The sequence below is a fragment of the Ostrinia furnacalis genome, unplaced genomic scaffold (assembly GCF_004193835.3).
Source record: "Ostrinia furnacalis isolate ACB-3 unplaced genomic scaffold, ASM419383v2 OfSCF5843, whole genome shotgun sequence".
Lineage (NCBI taxonomy): Eukaryota > Metazoa > Arthropoda > Insecta > Lepidoptera > Crambidae > Ostrinia > Ostrinia furnacalis.
The window spans coordinates 553,709-573,918 of NW_021136082.1; the positions used below are offsets into that span (position 1 = coordinate 553,709).

General features: G+C 44.5%; 1 protein-coding gene across 16 annotated transcripts in view; it reads left to right on the plus strand.

The window, feature by feature from the left end:
- The window catches only part of shot (dystonin-like protein short stop), a 150,026-nt gene that overhangs the window by 78,473 nt on the left and 51,343 nt on the right, over positions 1-20,210 (plus strand). For all 16 annotated transcript variants that reach the window (XM_028316672.1, XM_028316678.1, XM_028316680.1 and 13 more), the window contains exons 32-45: positions 416-540; positions 1,639-1,799; positions 2,618-2,742; positions 3,490-3,689; positions 4,160-4,354; positions 5,672-5,899; positions 6,521-6,655; positions 13,118-13,357; positions 13,955-14,125; positions 14,820-15,014; positions 15,542-15,673; positions 17,175-17,308; positions 18,438-18,630; positions 19,303-19,529. In XM_028316672.1, coding sequence (XP_028172473.1) covers positions 416-540; positions 1,639-1,799; positions 2,618-2,742; positions 3,490-3,689; positions 4,160-4,354; positions 5,672-5,899; positions 6,521-6,655; positions 13,118-13,357; positions 13,955-14,125; positions 14,820-15,014; positions 15,542-15,673; positions 17,175-17,308; positions 18,438-18,630; positions 19,303-19,529 — 2,461 coding nt within the window. The remainder of the gene's footprint in view (positions 1-415; positions 541-1,638; positions 1,800-2,617; positions 2,743-3,489; positions 3,690-4,159; positions 4,355-5,671; positions 5,900-6,520; positions 6,656-13,117; positions 13,358-13,954; positions 14,126-14,819; positions 15,015-15,541; positions 15,674-17,174; positions 17,309-18,437; positions 18,631-19,302; positions 19,530-20,210) is intronic.

Here is a 20,210-nt window from a genome sequence, read left to right on the forward strand (position 1 = left end):
AATGGTGAAAGAATTTTTAAAAACGGTCCAGTAGTTTTGAGTTTATTCATTACAACCAAACAAACAAACAAATAAAGTTTTCCTCTTTATAATATTAGTGTAGATAATAAAGACGTCCACTGCTAGACAAACCCTCCCCCAAAGTCCTACATTGCCAGCATCGAAGAGCTTCATGCTACTTTCACCAAATCATCGGCGTTCCACGGACTCTTCATCGTTTTCACTGTATAACAAACAGTCCACTCACTACTGAAGATAAATCTCTTCCAATACGGACCATTTCACCCTGTCTTCGGCTTTTAGATTCTACCATCGACAGGAATCTCACAAAATTCATGGATAAATTGTGTAAATCACAAACCCGACAATTATTGATTGTTGAAATATTTACAAAATTTATTGATCTTGTGTTTAGGTCGTGAAATGGAGAAGAAGCCAGCATACCAAGGCCTCCGCAAGGACCTCGATAGAGTCCAGGCACAATGGGACAAACTCAAGCGGGAGATCGTCGACCGCTACACCCGGCTGCAGACCGCTATGGTATGTATTGATCGGTATACATATTTATCTGGGGGCACGGCAGTGCCCCCACCAAGTCGAGCACGGCCGTACCATCCTTTTCTCGAAGCAATTCAGGCCATTTTCGACCGCCTGTAACTTCGTTGTGGATAAAACTAGAAGGCTGAATTTTCATTAGCTATGCAGGCATTGTAAAGACACGGTATATTTAAAATTTCATTCAATTTGAACCAGTAGTTTAAGAATTATAACGGGTCAAAGTTACTTAATTTTGTCACTCACTGACTCACTGACTCACTGACTCACTGACTGACTCACCGATCATCAAAATTCTAAGGCACTTCTAGCAGACCTAGAAGCTTCAAATTTGGAATATGAGTAGTGTTTGGTGTATGAATCAAGGAAAAACTAAAATATTTGGGGGCACGGTAGTGCAACCGCCAAGTCGAGTAAAATTTTTCAATTTCGGTCCAGTTTTCTAGATACATAACTGCTGTCTACAAAATACAAAAAGAAATGAGATCCCATCAAAAACAATACTTGTCAAAAAAACCAAGTCTCGCAACTCAGTTGTTCTACGGTAAAAAGTTGTGAGATCCATGTAATACCAAGTCCAGGCCAGGAAATCTTTAACGTTTTACATAAATATATTGACTTGGCCATCGCATGAAAACACGTGTAAATTAAATTATTTAGTGCGATGGCCAAGTCAATAATTTATGTAAAACGTTAAAGATTTCCTGGCCTGGACTTGGTATTACATGGATCTCACAACTTTTTACCGTAGAACAACTGAGTTGCGAGACTTGGTTTTTTTGACAAGTATTGTTTTTGATGGGATAAATGTTTTAAAAAGTGTCTCAAAATACATATTTTAATTATAAAGGACCACCTTTAAAAGGACATGGATCTTAGGTCCATGGGTTTAATGTAAAAACCAGCCTAAGTAATTAATTAGCAATGTTCATGTATTGCACAATAAGCATAAGTTTACAAGTTTTTCAAAGTTGCAAAATTGAACTTTTCCACACAACATCAAAAAAACAATTTCTACTTTATTTCAAAGACCTATCAACCTTCACTACTAGCAAACTACTATTTATTTATCTCTCCTACCAGGAACACTGCCGCAAGTACAGCAAGGCGCAAGAGTCCTTCATACCATGGCTTTCTGACGCCGAAGAGCGCCTGGCCAAGTTACCGCCCGTCGCCTTTACAAGGAAAGAGGCCGAAAGACAGCTGCGAGACCTGCAGCAGATCAGAAACGACATCTGGAAGAGGTCAGTTGATACAGAAAACAATGACAGTTAACTTTCCCCCGGAACAAACTTGACCTTCACTGGTTGCGTCTTTATTGGTGGTCAAGCTGCAATCCTGTCTAAAGCCCGGTCGCCGAGCACGTAGAATTTCGTCCAATGACCACAAGCTACCCATCCTTATCGCTCGCCCGTAATTATGTTGCTATCGCGCATACTCACTGCGGCCGCCCGTCGCACAGTCGATAACGTGCGAGCGATAAAGATGGGTAGCTTGGGGTCATTGGACGAAATTCTACGTGCTCGGAGACCGGACTATACACATTGGACTCCTGCGCCTTGCTGATATCAATACGAGACTATTCCCAGTCTCGTATTGATACAACAAGGCGCAGGAGTCCTTCGTCGTTATGTTTTAACTCACAAGGACATCATAAGCAGCAAAGTGCGCACCAGCTGATCCGAATGTCTGTAAATTTTTTTTAAAGATGAATATTAGTAATTTGAATTGCACAAATTACTAATAGTCCCGTTACCCCCCGTAATAAGCTAAATATGCTTGTATTACGAGAGAGTTCATGATAAATAGTCGAATCGATCGGAACGTAACTCGAACCAGCGTACCTCGGATCTCGAGTTTCTACTTTATTTACAAACGAAAACTTTCCTTATTCCTATCCTTCGAAGCCACAGGATTTGTTACTTTCAACAATATCGTGTATTGTTATGAACAAGGAGCTGAGCCGGATGTCCTTGTCACCTTGTTTTTAACACTATGATATGTATTTTTACCTTATTTTCTATTTGGTGACCATAAAAGTTTATTTATTTGTTCTGTCCAGGTCCGGCGAATACGAGAACAACAAGACCCTCGGCGAGACATTCATCTCATCGTGTGACGTTGACCAGGAGGTCGTGCGCAAGCAGCTTGATTCCATGAAGGACCGTTGGGACCGGCTTAACAACGGTTGGTTGACTATATTGTGTTTGTGCTTTAAAGGAATATTTTCAGGAAGATTTTGTTACAAGAGCTTTTTATTATCTATACTTCTACAGTCACGGAAGTGAATTGAAGCTTAAAAGGATCTTTTATATCCTACTAGCTGACCCGGCGAACTTCGTACCGTCTTAGCGTAGAGATTTTATTTATATTTTTTTCCGTAAAAACCTTGTACAGAGTTAGAAAACTACAAAAAAAATCTGCCAAATCGGTCAAGCCGTTTTCATGTTATGTCGTGACAACGGAAAACGGGTCATTTCATTTATTCATTTTTATATATATACATTGCTGGAAAAAAACTCATCCAAACTGCACTGTTGTCACGCAAGCCCGATGGAGATGGTAGAGGGAAAAACTATAATATTATGTTGTATATTTTTTGCAATGAGAAGCCGATTGTACGTACGAGTACGATGCTGTCTGAACATCTTACACCCGTATTCACAAACGATGCTTGCTTTTGTGAAGGAGCAAATCGAACGCACAGCGTTGGATAGAGCTCTGTGATTGGTTCGTGTGTGTCCACGCGCACTGTGAGACCTCATAGTAATGTTTGTGAATACGGGCGTGAGGCTTTTCTTACATAATTTTCACTACATGTGATTTCACCACCACATTCAGACACTCAATCTAATTTTCTTCACAATTTTTCTTACATACACCTCACTTGGTGATTCACCATAAACCTTTTCTAATGCCAAATAAATTCAACAGAGGTTCTCCAACAAGTGGAATTCCTCGAGACCACCGCTCGCAAGCTCGGCGAATTCGGCGAGAAAGTTCGCGCGGTTGAAACTCCACTACAACGATGCGAGGAGCGCCTTGGAGACGCCTTGGCCGCCCCGCCCGCTGTCGCTGCAGAGGCTGTGGCGCGTTTGTCTGACCAGATACACGCGCTAAAGGCACCACTACAGGTAACTAGAATTAAGTTCAGATTGCTTTATTATACTTCCCAAGGCCATAAATAGAGGTAAACTGGAAAGATCGCGCTATATTTGTATGTGGTATTCAGTGAAGCTTTTAGCCCGTTGCGCAGTGACATATTATCATGTTTTATGGCAAAACAAAATGGTAATAGCTCGGCAATACTAAAGCCCGGTCTGTGAGCACGTAGAATTTTGTCCAATGACCCCAAGTTACCCTAAAATTCTACGTGCTCGCAGTCCAGACTATAGTCAATAGCGCTATGTTATGTATACTCGTACGTATGCATTTTCGACAAGATATTGTTTGTGAACACTGACCCCTCACGATTGTTAGTCGAGACAAATTGTTAGTTTTCGTATGCCTCGGATCTCGACTCAGCTAGTTCTACACCCATTACATTGCGCTATTGTCTTTTAATTTTGTCATAGCAAATATTAATCCCTCTATCTCCTTCCAGAGCGTGGAAGTAGCAGCGGACGACATCGTCCGTCTCGCTCTCGAGTGCAATGGGCCCGACGCGGCGGCGCGCGCTCGTGACGTGTTGCAAGAACACGCGGCGGCGCTGCACGACCGGCTCAATGACCTCGAGCAGAGAGCTGATGAGGCTAAAGGAAGATTGGCAGGCGCTGCAGCGGCTGTTACACAATTCCAAGTAAGTTAACGGTTTAACAGGGCAAGTTACTTAGCCGCTTGATAGCGCTGGAGCGCGCTCGTGACGTGTTGCAAGAACACGCGGCGGCGCTGCACGACCGGCTCAATGACCTCGAACAGAGAGCTGATGAAGCTAAGGGAAGATTGGCGGCTGTGACGCAGTTCCAGGTGAGATGACAGTTTGACAGGACATTATATAGCACTTCCAGGTGAGATGAGAGTTTGACAGAGCAATCATACTGCCCTAAGTTTCTTGAATGCTCTCACGACTGGATGAATTACCTCGAGCAGCTGCAGAGGCTGTTACACAGTTCTAGGTAAGTTTTTTATCCACAACGAGGAAGCTTTTGAAGGAAAGTAATGGTCAGGTTGAAGGTGGAAGCTCGCTTCATCCGGAATCCTCAACGATGAGGACAGGGGAAGGTTGACTGGCGCTGCAGCGGCTTTAACCAGTTCCAGGTGAGTGGACAGTTTGACAGGACCATCATAACACACTAGCCTCTAGATGGCTCTCGAATGCAGTGGGCTGGACACTTTAGCACGCGCTTGTGACGTGTTGCAAGAACACGCGGCGGCGCTGCACGACCGGCTGAATGACCTCGAACAGAGAGCTGATGAAGCTAAAGGAAGATTGGCAGGCGCTGCAGCCGCTGTCACCCAGTTCCAAGTAAGTTTACGGTTTAACAGGGCAAGCTACATAGCCGCTTGATAGCGCTGGAGCGCACGCGACGTGTTGCAAGAACACGCGGCGGCGCTGCACGACCGGCTCAATGACCTCGAGCAGAGAGCTGATGAAACTAAAGGAAGATTGGCAGGCGCTGCAGCGGCTGTTACTCAGTTCCAGGTAAGTTATGCCGGTTTACAGGGCGATTACAGACAGCGCTTTAGCCGCTTGACAGCGCTGGAATGCAGCAACTGGCCTTAGAGCGGATGGTACGGTGAAAAGTGCTGGGAGCGACGACAGCGCCGCGTTAAGGCGATCCCACACTTGGCCTTTCAACGCGCACGACACTCGTTTTCATTTTTATTGTTGAGGTTTAATTTCTTCGATGTTTGCGAGTACATTATAATACTTATAATACGGTCCACTTTTATTTTACTCAATACCTAAGGCTCAAACATTGATCCGGCTCGAAGGACCAAAATGTTTAAGTTTGATATTTTTCTTTAAATATTTTAAAAGTTTACCATTACAAAATTGTTTTTGTTGCTAAAAATCCCGTGACAGTGATAATTTTATTGTTTTTTCTACTTCATTTCCTGGAGTTAATTTCTTCATCCATCAACTAAAACAATAACACCCTATTCTACCCCACAGGACAAAGTCAAGAACCTGTCCCACGACTTAACCGACTTAGAAAAGGAGCTAGACTCCATGAAACCTCCGGGCCGTGACGTCAAGACTGTCAAGCAGCAGCTGGATGACATCGGCCGCTTCTACAAGAGACTGGAGAAAGCTGACGACCTTATTGGAGACACTGAAAGGGCCGCAGAGAGCCTGGTGGATAGCGGATACGCTGTGGACTCGTCGAAGACTAGGGACCAGGTATGTATTTTTTAATCATCATCATTTCTGACAATAGTGACTGAGTTTTTTGCGCTGCTTCTTCTCAGCACTGGCCCATTTATTGTCCCGAAGCAGTGCTAGGGTTAATATTGGGACGTGTAAAAGTGATTTTTAAAAGCCTATTTGCAAAAATATATGAGTTTTAAGAGTTTTTTTTAAGTTTTTCAGCTATAGGACGTCCACTGCTGAACATAGGCCTCCCCCAATGACTTCCATTTTGACCGGTTCTTTAATGGTTAGGATATAAGACACATAGTGCATTTGAAAGGAGTTGGAAGTGTTTTAATTGAATCAATGTCGATTTTTATAAAGATTTCATCTATTGGAGGCTGTTCATAATAACTTGTGAGAGAGTATTTAATTAAAAATCAACCATTCAATACCCAGTTGTACGGGTTATTACGTTAATATTATTTTTGACATTTAATCCGCTATTTTTCCCCGTGTTTGAGAGCCTTTTTTATGTTTTATAGAATTTACATGTCTGACCATTATTCCATAGACAAAACTGTACATAACCTTGCTTATATGGTATTTAACTTGTTACAGACATCAAATTACATAGACAAACTGTACCATAACCTCATTTATTTCTCTCAGGTGGAAGGCCTGCGCAAACAGCTAGGCAAGCTCGACGAGCGCGCGCGCTCCAAGGAGCAAGAATTAGACGACACCCTAAGCAAGTTGGAAGCCTTCTACAAGGCTTACGACTCTGTTATGGATGACGTGCAGGAGGTAAGTTGACATTTAATTTTACTGAATGACAGATTTATTAACGACAATAATATGATAGGCAATCCAGCGCAGATAAGTTGGAAAACTGCTAGAAGAACGACAGAAAAAATCCAAGATATAAATAACTATTTGAAAAGGTCTTCAAACTTATTGTGTTCTGCCATCTTTATGTAATTTTTTTAGCTTATCGTATTTTGTATGAAATTCTTATCTTATCTTATCTTATTTTTGGGCCGCGCATGGGCGCAGTGCACGTCGACCCATTGGGATCTTTTGTGCTTCCCTATACCTTTATCCCCCCTCATCCACAAAGATCCTATCCATATAGTGGATCAAGTGCTTGGGTGAGAAGGACCTATATTCTTCTGGCGTCGGATAAGCCGACCCCAGGAGACCCATTCTAGTTCTAGCTAGCGCGTCACATTCGCAGAGTAGGTGTTTCATGGACTCCGCATGTTCTCCACATGCTCGACAGCTGTCATCCGTAGTTAGGCCCATTTTGTGGAGCATGTGGTTTGTAGTGTAGTGTCCTGTTAGCGCACCCGTGATCACTCGGGCTTGCCTTCTGTTTCCATTGAGTATGAGCTTTTCCCATGATCTTGTGTTTCCAACTAGGAATAGTTTGGAGTGGCTCATGCCGTTGGAGCTTTCCCATTCAGCTCTGTGCTTCCTGGATGTATATTGCCTCATGGCCATGTGTACAGTGCTTATAGATAAGGGCACTATCGGCTCTGGCCCAATAGGTGCCGCCTCTGACCCTTGTCTCGCTAGACTGTCGGCTCTCTCATTGCCTTCGATTCCAGTATGTCCAGGTACCCACATGAGGGTCACCCTGTTGTGCCTTCCAAGTTTATTCAGTGCCAAGATTGCCTCCAAAACGAGTCTGGATCCAACCCTCACTGAGGCAATGGCTTTGAGTGCTGCCTGACTGTCACTTAATATGTAAATGTCACGCTTTTTATGCGCCTGTTCTATATTCCTTACTGCGCACATGATTATAGCATAGGTTTCAGCTTGAAACACTGTTGCAAACCTCCCTAAGCTTTCACTGTGCTCAGATTGTTTGGAGTAGACGCCCGCTCCTGTTCCTGAGTTCATCTTGGAGCCATCAGTATACCAGATCAGGCTGTCTTGTTGACGTTTTGGTCCTCTTTTCCAGTCTTCCCTTGTTGGTATAGACACTTTAAAATCCTTGCTAAACATGTACCTAGGCTGCATTGTATCACAACCCATGTCCATTATTGCATCTAATTGAGGATCACTCCCCATCCTTGTGTGCTTGGTGCAAGGTTTGGATGTACTCCAAAGTCCCGCCCCCTTCAGTCTGTGCAGCGCCTTCCTTGCATCTACTTCTAGCGCCAAGTGCAGTGGGGGCAATCCCAGAATAATCTCCAATGCTGCAGTTGGCGTAGTTCTAAACGCACTCGTTATTGCTAGGCATGCAGTTCTTTGCAATTTGCCCAGTGCCGTTCTGCACGTCTGTAACCTAATTCTAGGCCACCAGACAATGCTGCCATAAAGTATTATTGGTCTCACCATAGTTATATAGATCCACCTCATCACTCTGGGACTAAGTCCCCATGTCTTCCCGTATGCACCACGACACATTCCCAGCACTCTCATAGCCTTAGCTATGACCGTATCTTGGTGTTTACGCCATGTAAGTTCCTTATCTAGGATTACCCCTAGATATTTCACTTCATTGGTCCAGGTTATCTGCTTACCATAAAGGTAGAGATGTCCTAGCCCTGTTGTATTTCTCATTTTTGTAAATGCAATAGCATTCGTTTTTCCCGGATTCACCGAGAGGTGGTTTTTGTCACACCACTCTTCCAGTGTGTTGAGGGCTCTTTGCATGATGTCTGTCACAATAGTTGGGAACTTGCCCCTTACCATAATTACCAAATCATCTGCATATCCAACCGTGTAGAGTGGTCCTTTGTTAAGTTTCACAAGTAGTGAGTCCACGACCAGGCTCCATAGCAAGGGTGAGAGTACCCCCCCTTGCGGGCAGCCCTTGACAGTCCTTACACTCATGCACTCTCCTTGCAGTTCTGATTGAATAATCCTGCCTTTAAGCATACAGTCTATCCACCGGCATAGAGGTAGTGGTACCCCGTGGTCAGAAGCAGCAGCTCCTATAGAGACGAAGGTAGTGCGGTCAAATGCCCCCTCTATGTCGACAAATGTCCCAACAGTAACCTCCCTACTCTCAAGAGCCGCCTCCGCCCTGCCGGTTACATAGTGTAGCGCAGTTTCTGTAGATTTCCCTGCCTGGTATGCACATTGTAGCTCATGTAGAGGAAATCTTTTTAGTGGTCCTTGTCTTATGTACTTATCTACAAGTTTTTCAAGCGATTTGAGAAGAAAAGATTGTAGACTTATTGGCCTATATGCCTTAGGGTCGTTGTAATCCGGTCTACCTGGTTTAGGTATAAAGATCACTTTGACTTCTCTCCATACCTTAGGTATGTATCCAAATGCTATGCAGGCTTTGTATAACCTGCATAGATGAGGATTCAGAATGGAGATTCCTTGCTGCAAGAGAATTGGGTAGATCGAATCTGGGCCTGGTGCCTTGTATGGTTCAAAGCTCCCGATTGCCCATCTCACCTTAGTCTCATCCACTACTCTTTTAGCCGTAACCCAGTCGAGCTTGTTTGTTGTTCTATTTTGTTCCTCCACGCTGATTGGATCTTGATCATCGTTTAGGACCTGTGATTCAGGAAAGTGCGTTGCTATCATTGTTTTCAACGTATCTTTGCCTGCTTCCGTATATCCCCCCCTCTCACTCCATACTGTAGTGAGTGGGTTCGCTTTGGTTGTTGACATGGCCTTTGTTAGTCTCATGCCCTCGGGAACTGAGTTGATCATCTCACAATGATCCCTCCATGCCTTCCTCTTTGCCTTTCGCACCGCTTTGCTATACTCCGTCAGTGCTCTTCTATACTCTGTAAAGTCATTCCTAGCTCTTGCTATATTGAATGCCTTTCTTGTCTCCCTTCGTAATAGGGCTATTTCCTTGGTCCACCATGGAAGTTTCTTCGATCCCGCCTCGCGTTCCGGGCAGTTATCCCTCCAGGCAGTCTTCAAGGCATTGGTGATTCGATCAGCGTCAAACTCTATTTCAAGCACAGAGTTAAGTTTGCATTTTGGTTCACTAAGTTCCGTCCTTAGGTCCCGTTTGAAGTCTTCCCAATTAGTGTTCCTGGGATTCCTTCTTTTTATTGCGTCTTTTCTTATAGGAGCATTATACCTAAAGCATATATAGTTATGGTCAGACAATGATATCTCGTCCGAAACATACCAGTTAGTGATTTTCCGGACTGCCTTTTTACATGCAAGCGTCAGGTCAATCACCTCTGCCCTCCGGGCATTGAAGAATGTAGGTTTGTTACCCTTGTTAATAACATGTGTTTCAGAACTCACCAGAAAATCCAGTAACCTCTCTCCTCTGGCGTTGTTGTTTGAGCTGCCCCACACAACATGATGAGCATTCGCATCGCAGCCAATGATGGTTTCCAGATCTTCTTGGTTGCCGTGTTGTATCAGATCCTGCATTTGCCTTGACACAGGATCTGCCTTTTCATATGGGAGATATGCCGATGCCACTATCACTCCTCGCAAATCCCCCTCCCTTTGGATCTTCACTGCTGTGAGATCCCTGTAAGAAAACCTGGATAGAGGAATCGCACTTATCCCATTTCTGACATAAATGCAAGTCCTCGTATCATTAGTAGAACAATTATATATTAACATTCCACCTGTGCCGCCGAGTCCTTTCACCTCACCTTTGTACAGGTAGGGCTCTTGGATTAAGGCGATATCATATCTTTTGACCTTGAGCTCTCGTGCCATGATGGCAGTCGCCGCTTTGCAGTGATGCAGATTAATTTGAACGCACCTTAAACCCCCGAAGAGAGCTGCAGACGTCAAATTCTGTCCCCGAGCTCGGTCTCCTCATCCGCGGAGATATCATACTCCAGCGGCGAGGACCGTCCCAGGTCCAGGTCAGCTATGGCCTCCAGCGAGCCTATGGATGCGGGAGACAGAGCGGCAGCAGGTTCATCTACCACCAGCTTCTCCCCCGCACCCCCAGTCCCTCCGGATAGCCCTTCACTCGCACTAGGTCCCGCTATTGGTTCCAAGGCCTGCTCCTCTGTCCGCGGGCAGTCTTCCGGGACCGCCACCGCATCCCCACGCTGTTCAGCCGTCACACTGGCACTGACCGGTTCATCCCCACGCCTCACATCGTACTCGAGGAGCTTGAAGATGCTCCGGTCAATCCCAGTGTTCAGGATGTACTGGCGGGCTTTGATGTACGCCGCAGAGGCCTCGTCCATCAGGACGATTCTCCTGACCGTCATCCCCTCTACAGTGGAGCCAACAATGCTCCAGTTCGAGGTCTTCAGGCTCGGATGCAACCTCTGCAGCAACCTCATGACCCGCCCTGTGTCCTGCCTCGTGACGTTCCTGGATTTCCAGGCCATCTTCACCGGCTTTGGGAGGTTCTTAGCATCCACCACCCTAAGCTCCACACCATTGACGGCAGTGCCATCAAGTGTGCGAAGCCACTTCATTGAGCTCTCCCCCTCACACCTGAAGAGAATCGCTCCTGACTTCAGGTTTCCCATGCTGACGACGGGGATGGGATCCGGCGTGATCTCCAGTTTATCAAAAATGATACCCTGAAGCGCCAGATACTCCTCCTCGCCTAGCCAGGTCCCTGGAAAGTCCTTAGCGGTGATCGCCATCTTATAGATGTTCAGAGCCGCGGCATAGGACTGAGTTTCCTCAGTCTTAGCACGCTTGGCGCTGACCAGCACTTGGCTCTCACCGCTGATTTCTCTCGCCCTTTTAGATCGGTCTGCCGTTGAGGTGGCGTCCTCAGCCTGTTGCCTCCGCAACTCAGCCTTCACCCTCCTCTGGCATCCCGACCGCTTTTTGCGCCTCCTTCTCCCCTGCAGATCGCCGCCCTCCGCTGCATTAAGCGCAGTGCCACTGGTGTTACCCTGCGGCCCTAGCGCCTCACGTACATCAGGCAGTCGCTGCTCGGGTGGTGCACTGTATGGAGCCACACTGCCAGAGCCGTCCCCCTGGTTCAGGCCGCCCTCGCTTCGCACGAGACCCCGTGGGTTCTCAGCGCTCCGCTTGGTGCCCGCCCCATGTGGGGAGCATTCCCAGACGGTGCCACCTCACTCCCTGCACCTGGTGCGCCCTCCACTTCACCTTTCGGTGCCTTTATCCCTTTCGGGACCTTTGGCCCTCCCAATTTGGTCTGGCCCCTGCTGCCTCCTGCAGCTCCTCCAACACGCAATTGCTTGCCCCCCCCAGAATACGTAGGGCAGCCTGAGCGATGCTCAGGGAGGGATTCTCCAGCCTTGCTGGTACCCTCCTGGGGTAAATCACTTTTGGCTTTTGCGCTCATGTTGGTTTTTTGGGATATTTTTGAAACCCGTGATGCCTCCCCTAGCACCACTGCCACACTTTTTGCTCAGATTTTCCATCGCATGGCTTGTGGTAGCCGGTTGTGGTTATACCGCCACTGTTCGGTTGGGTCCTTTCTGTGTCCATCCAAGGCCGCCCGCGCCTCCTCAACCTCTGGTTGGTTAATGGTTATACCGCCATTGATTCGGTAGCTTAGGACTTTTGTTTCAGCAGCGGTCCCTATAAAAGTTCGCTGCTATGACTCATCTATCATCAGGTTACAGCGCTTTTTCTTGGGGGTATACCACGCCATTGGCTCCCCAGCACCCTTCAAGATGAGCTGCCCGATTTCTGCATCCCGGTGGCATCAGGCCTGCCCCCTGAGAATGGACCCTCAGGGTGTGACCTAGGTGCAGGAGGTCATTCTACCATCTACCATCGTCTTTTTGATGATAGACACGCAAGGACATGACCTCGACATCCCGGCGGTACTCCGACAGAAGGTTTCCGTTACGTCTATTTCATAAGGAATTAGACCAATAGCAGGGCGGCAACCACGTGCAGGACAATCCTTCAGTCTTGCCTTGAGGATCTTCACGACCGTTGCGCTCTCCCTCAAGACCATTCGCCTCCTCACCCGCAGTGATGCGGATAAGGAAGGCCAGCATCTATACTAGACAAGCAGCAAAGCAGAAGCAAAGTGCAAGTTAGGCAACGCAACTATTAAAGCATAGACAGTGACCCGCCCGCTCGCCGCGAGTGTATGAAATTAATAAATATAATTTTTAATGTTACCTAAATTACCCACTACGAGACAGTGTTCTTCTACATTTCCTAGTTGACTTAAAACCCAGTCTCACGATACTCTTGTTAAGTATAATGTATTGTTAAATCATTTACCGAGCTGTTAAAGCTGTCAAGTGTTAAATTGTCATAAAAAGACGGTCTGAATCACTGCTCTATACAAGTGATACGCTATTGGGAGATATGTGAACACACTATTAACCCTTACTGACATAAAATCCCTTTTCCCAGGCCTCCGAACAAGTCCGCAGTCTCAAGCCGGTCTCTTCCGAAGTAGAACAGATCAGAGCCCAGCAGAAAGACTTCGGCGAGCTGCGCCGACGCACGCTAGAACCGCTCGGCCAGAACGTGGCTCATTGCAACAAGATCGGACAGGGCCTGGTGCGATCAGCGCTGCAAGGAGTTAGCACGCAACAACTGGAGAAAGATTTGGAAAAGATGAATGACAAATGGAATGCTCTTAAGGAGAAAGTAAGGGTGTTTGGTTTACCAATAATTTCATTTATTTTAGACAATCCATAGAGAACGAGTAGAAAAGGACCAGGCCGACAGCCAGACTTTAGAAGTGAAGAATTACCTTAAGATTTCTAATGCTTCAACTTAAGTACTCAAATGCCCGTTTTCATTATCAATCCCTAATTTTTAAGTGACCCCTATGGTAACACATAACAGGAATTCTGTTTTCTAGGGGTCACTTAAAAATAGGGTTTGATGGGCATGAGAACATTGAACAATTTAAGCCAAAAATGGATTCTATTTATCTTGCCACTCGTAACTGTCGCGTAACTTTGAATTGAACGTAACAACGATTGATTTGTTTCTTCTTTGCTCTAAAAAAATATTTTTTTCTAAGATAGGTCCTAAAAGTGCTTCAGAAGTAAACAAACACCCAGACTAAGGACTATCTTTTTAATTTATTGTTCTCAATGGAAGTCCACCATAGATCTCACAATGTATCTCCATTTTTCCCAATACTCGGATTTTCTTACGGCGGTGCCAATCAAGTCATCACAAAGTTAAAGAAGGGTGTCGTTCACTCCATTCACTCATTCGTTCATTCACTCCCAGATGAACGAGCGCGAGCGCCGCCTGGACGTAGGATTACTCCAGTCCGGCAAGTTCGCCGAAGCACTGGCCGGGCTGGACAAGTGGCTGGCCGACACCGAGGACATGGTCCGCAACCAGAAGCCGCCGTCTGCTGACTACAAGGTCGTGAAGGCACAGCTACAGGAGCAGAAGGTAGGCTTATTTATTTATTTATTACAAGCGGCCGTCCGCGACTTCGCCCGCGTGAAATTTTGTCTGTCACAGAAAAACTTCATCGCACGCGTCCCTGTTTCAAAAACCGGGATAAAAACTATCCTATGTCCTTTCCCAGGACTCAAACTATCTCTGTGCCAAAAGACAATGCCGGAAATTGGCGTCTTTTTTTTCGCGCAGCCATCGACCAAACCATATTTTTTGGTTACAAAATAGTGTAATAAACCAAACTAACTATGACATGTATACCTTATACCAGTTCAGACTGAGTTACGAGCATTAGAAGTTTGATTTGCTACCAGTACAAGAGGACGACTGACGTATATATGAGTGGCTAACGGGACTTAGTAAATTATGCAATACATTTGTTTATATATTCTTTTTAAATTAAAAAAAAAAATGTTTTTTGTCTCTCAACTTTGTAATCTGTTCAAAATATTTTTCAATAACAATTTACTCGATCTAACCCGTGATTCTCATATTACATTTTTATGGTTATTGTAGCAATAAAATACTCTTTTATTATTTCAACAAAGTAAATAAACAGTTCTTGTGAGTCTTCAACCGCATTTTACTCTGAAAATGTGGGCTAACATCATATTGCATATTAGCATCAAAAATGTCCAATATACAGATCATAGTTCTTTACCTCCTAACCTTTTTACCTCAACAGTTCCTCAAGAAGATGCTAATGGACCGTCAGAACTCCATGTCGTCTCTATTCGCGATGGGCAACGAAGTGGCCGCGGGCTGCGAGCCGGCCGAGCGGAAGGCGGTGGAGGGACAGCTCAAGAAGCTCATGCAGCGGTTCGATGCGCTGACCGAGGCGGCGCAGCAGAGGATGCTGGATTTGGAGCAGGCTATGAAGGTCAGTGGACTAAGACGTGTCAGCAACTGTGATAGAAGGTGAATTGGATGCAATGAGACGTGTAAGCTACCTTGAAATTATGTGACGTGGTCTGATCAAACGTGTGAACTACCATGTTGCGGTCTCGTGACACATTCTAATCAGAAGTGTGAGGTACCCTTATGCAATCGAATATGGCTTCGTCAGACTTGTGATCATCCCTTTAAAGACATGTAACGGACTGGTAAAACATTTTCAGCAGGAAATGCTTTGCGTATACCCATTGGCAGATGGGGACCAGTAGGTTATGTGGGAATATCTCCCTAGAACTAGAAGAGCCCTAGCCCTGCCCTATAAAGGCGGAGCCTACCCACTAAACCCCGAAGGTGTCCAATACTGTAGCCGCAGGTTATTGTCCTGGACACTTAACATCCAATCTACACTGTACAAAGACGATATAAAAATCTACAGGAAATTATAAGTACTGACACCGATCTTTGCCGTTCGCTCCTCTCCAGAAACAACACTAATCAATCTCAATATTGCAGGTGGCGAAACTGTTCCAAGAGCAACTGCAACCGCTGGTCGAATGGCTCGGGGTCTCTGAACGCAAGGTCAAGGCTCTACAACTGGTGCCCACAGATGAGGAGAAGATACAGCAGAAGATCAGGGAGCACAAGGTACGCTTAGGATAAGCTTTATATTACATCTTTACCGTGGTCATTAAGTAGTATTTGTGAACGCTGTAATGAGGGTTTTTGCGATTGAAAAATACGCCATGATTGGTTATTTTTGACATGACATTGACAGATATGTCAAAATCCACCAATCATGCAGCATTTGGACCTAGCGTTTACGTATTGCCATCTGGCGGATTTTTCAATCGCGAAAACCCTCATTGGTTTGAATTGATTGCTATAAAATTTCATCTTTATTGGATGTTAAAAGCTTGACTGTACTGATAGTATTCACATGAAACATTGGCAACTGCAAAATATTGTACAGAAATCTCAAATTAAAGATAAATTCAAATTCAAAATTATTTATTGTGAAACACAGGTGTTTATAGCCTGACCAGGAACATAAAAACCCTCGCCATGTTGCGGAAAACTAATGGTACTAATTTCTTTTAATGGCAACAGTAACTGAAAACTTCATTGACATGTCACCTTGCATGTCAGTCTATTGCTGTCAAAGTGTAAACAAACTTTATTTTAAATGTGCGCAATTGATTTTGTGAATTACATTGCTAAAATCTTTTTATAGTCGTGAAAGAAAAGTGGTTCACAATATGTTAAAGTGTTTGTCGAAGAAAAATACTAAGGGTTTGGACAATATTTTCGTTGAATAATTTTTCCGACAAGGGTGTCAAATTGACTGACATGTTTATCGTATAGTACAGTCCACTATGAAAATTAGCTGTGGTTTGTTTCAACTACCTATTTTAAAGTTTTTTGTCACTTTCTAAGTGTTGAATTTTATGGAATTGGGAAAGAATACCGAGTTTGAAGCGCTCATGAGCAGACATTGCAGTTGAATATTCAAGTTCTGAATTTGATTATTGATTTGAATAATAAAATAAATCCTACTAGCTCGATTGATGTTTTCATTTAATTTATTTAAACCAGGTTACCTATAATAATGTTTTTTCGTTAATTCATGAAAATATCAAATTAGCCCGTAATCCTGAATCCTGATACATAAAGTTAGCCTATTAATTTAACACAGGTACGACTGTACTCAGTGTTGCACTATCAAATGCAATTGACGCGCCTCTATGCCAGGGTTTTTATGTTCCTGGTCAGGCTATACAGATAATATTAGATTGTAATAGTTTCACTATGTTTCGCCTGGTTGGCATAAAATAATATTATACGATATTTATTTACTTACTAGCGGCCGCCCGCGAATTCTTACGCGTGGATCCCGTTTTACTAAGGGGTAGTGGTGGAGTTCCGTAAAATCCTTTCTTAGCGGATGCCTACGTCATAACATCTACCTGCATGCCAAATTTCAGCCCGATCTGTCCAGTGGTTCGGGCTGGGCATTGATAGATAACTATGTCAGTCAGTCAGTCAGTCAATTATATATTTTATATTACAAACAATATGAGTTGATCTTACAATATATTCATTTATAATGATAATTCACAAAGTAACCCACCCTTTTCTTCACCAACAGAACCTCCACGAAGACATCCTGTCGAAACAGCCCGCGTTCAAGCAGCTGACCGAAACCGCGTCCACGCTCATGGGACTCGTCGGCGATGACGAGGCCACCGCCTTGGCTGACAGGCTGCAAGCCGCTACGGACAGGTAAGGACTTAGAAGCATAACATAGGTTGACTGGTAGAGAATGCCCAATGGCATTAACGTTTTGGCATATTATTATTAAAGCCTGGTCCGTGAGCACGTAGAATTTTGTCCAATGACCACAAGCTACCCATCCTTCTCTCGCGCGTAATTATGTTGCTGTCGCGCTCGCACACTCACTGCGGGCGCCCGTCGCACAGTCGCGACAGCAATATAATTACGCGCGAGCGATAAGGATGGGTAGCTTGGGGTCATTGGACAAAATTCTACGTGCTCAAGGACCAGGCTACAACAGGTCATAAAAGACCAAGCTAAGAAAATTCATACAAAACAGTAGCACTAACAATATGGAGAGAAAATGATGAATAGTGACCTGAGTAGTGCCACCTTGTCAACAACAATTCGTAAGCGTACGTTCGTTTCAGCCAAATGACGTCCACTGCTGGACAAAGGCCTCCCCCAAGGTTTTCCACAATGAACGGTCCTGCGCTGCCCGCATCCAGGCTCTTCCCGCGACCTTTACCAGATCGTCGGTCCACCTAGTAGGAGGCCTGCCCACGCTACGTCTTCCAGCCCGTGGGCGCCACTCGAGAACTTTCCTGCCCCAACGGCTATCGTCTCTACGAGCTATGTGTCCCGCCCACAGCCACTTGATTTTAGCAATTCTGCGAGCTATGTCGGTTACTTTGGTTCTCCTGCGGATCTCCTCATTTCTGATTCGATCACGCAGGGAAACTCCGAGCATAGCCCGCTCCAACAACGTTCCTCCATGTCGTAAGCGTACAAGCGACAGGATATAAGACTATTTCAGTTGTAATATAATGATATTGATAGAGACAGAGTGCTGGTAAATATTGATTTCGGCTTCAAAAGAGAGAAAATTGAGTTTTTAAACCCAGGGGGATTATTGTGGCAACTATACAATATACCCATAGGTTTAGCTTTATGTGCTGTCATCTTAGTTACTTCGCCACTTGTTATGTATCTAAAATTACTGTTAAATTACACTTTTATACAGTTGTTTTCAATTATCTTTTGAGCCATCTTTTCTGACGAAATGGTGTCTCTTTTTACTTGAACCGAACCTCATTGAATTTAAACAGGTGTTTCATTGAAAATATTCCTTCTGCAGATACCAAACCCTCGTGGACAACAGCTTAGACACCGGAGCGTTGTTAGAGCGCTCTCGAGCTGGGCTTAGACACCTGGTGCTCACATACCAGGAGTTAGCAGCCTGGATGGACGCCGTAGAACAGGCACTGGCCAGGAGACGCCTGCTGCCGCTGCAGATGGACAAGCTGCTGAGGACTATGGATGAGCTTGCTGTAAGTAGACTTTAAGGCTATAGATATAAATACTATATTGCAACTTGAGTGAGCCGTTAAAGATGGACAAGCTGAAATTAGACTACATTCTAAATTGAGTGGGTCACTGCAGATGGACAAGCTGATGCGGACTATGGATGAGCTTGCTGTAAGTAAACTTTAAGGCTATAGACAGAAGGACTAGATTGCAACTTGAGTGAATCGTTGAAGATGGACTTGGACAAGCTGCAGTTCGACAGGCGTGCAAAATGGAGTAGATTCCTCTTATTTAGCTCTTTTCTAACCTAAGCGATTAAATCATAACTTCATAAAGATGTCCTACACTGAACCGTCCCAGCCGTGACATTGACAGGGGGGCGCCACCGTCAATGCCGGATCGCTGGTTCCGATTTTTGCCACGTTGGACAATCATATAATATGATATGACATTACCGGAGGGTGCTAATATCAATACTGGGTTTAGTTTTTGATTTTTGCCGCTGAAACGTCATTTCAGAATCGCAGGACTATATCGAAAGTTGTCATTTTAGACGATTTGCCCATACATTTGTCGTCTATTACGACGATAAGATTATATGGAGCGCTTCTGTCTCGAAAAACCCCGTGGATATGATCAAACTTCTAATTAAATCTAGTGAAAACTTAATATAATAATTCATAAATCTTTAACAGGAAAAAACCGAAGAGATCGCCTCCAAGCAAGAAGCGGTAGACAGCACGGTGGAGTCAGGCCTCGAGCTGATGAAGCACATCTCCGGAGATGAGGCTCTCCAGCTCAAGGACAAACTGGACGCTCTGCAGAGACGATACAATGATCTGACGTCTAAGGGCGCCGACTTGCTGAGGATTGCTTCAGAGACGCTCCCGTTGGTGCAGCAGCTGTATAACAGCCATAACAAGTGAGTTTTCTACACTAATATTATAAAGAGGAAAACTTTGTTTGTTTGTTTGTTTGTTTAGTTGTAATGGATGGGCTCAAAAACTACTGGACCGATTTTAAAAATTCTTTCACCATTCGAAAGCTACATAACTCACGAGTAACATAGGCTAAGTTTTATTTTGGAAAAAAATAGGGTTCCGTAAAATATTTGGGTTTTTCGGAGTCCACGCGGGCGAAGCCCCGGGCAGAAAGCTAGTTATTTATACACGATGAGAATCTACAATCTTATTTAATAAAATAATATACCGTCAGCAATTTCCGTTGAAAACTTATAGCACTTATAAGAAATGGGACTGAGTGAATAGGGTTTTACTACGATTAAAATAAATAAATAATGTTTTCAGAAAGTTCGTTATAAAATATTGTAGCTCTTTTGATGATGTGTTAGATTAGGCGTGCTTCATATTTTTTGTCTCTTACTAATGTAGATGTTATAAATTTCAAGCTTTATGGGTTGGGGTTTGAGTCAAACACATTTAGCATTTTATACATTCGAAAGTCATCACTTTGTTCTCTTTTTTTCAAAGAGTTGTTCAAACAACAGCATATGTCGGCAGCTGCTTCGGAAAAGCATCTTAAGCCGTGTCCTTATTAGGAGTATTACCTGTGGTATTACTAGTTGCTTACATCTCGTTTGGAG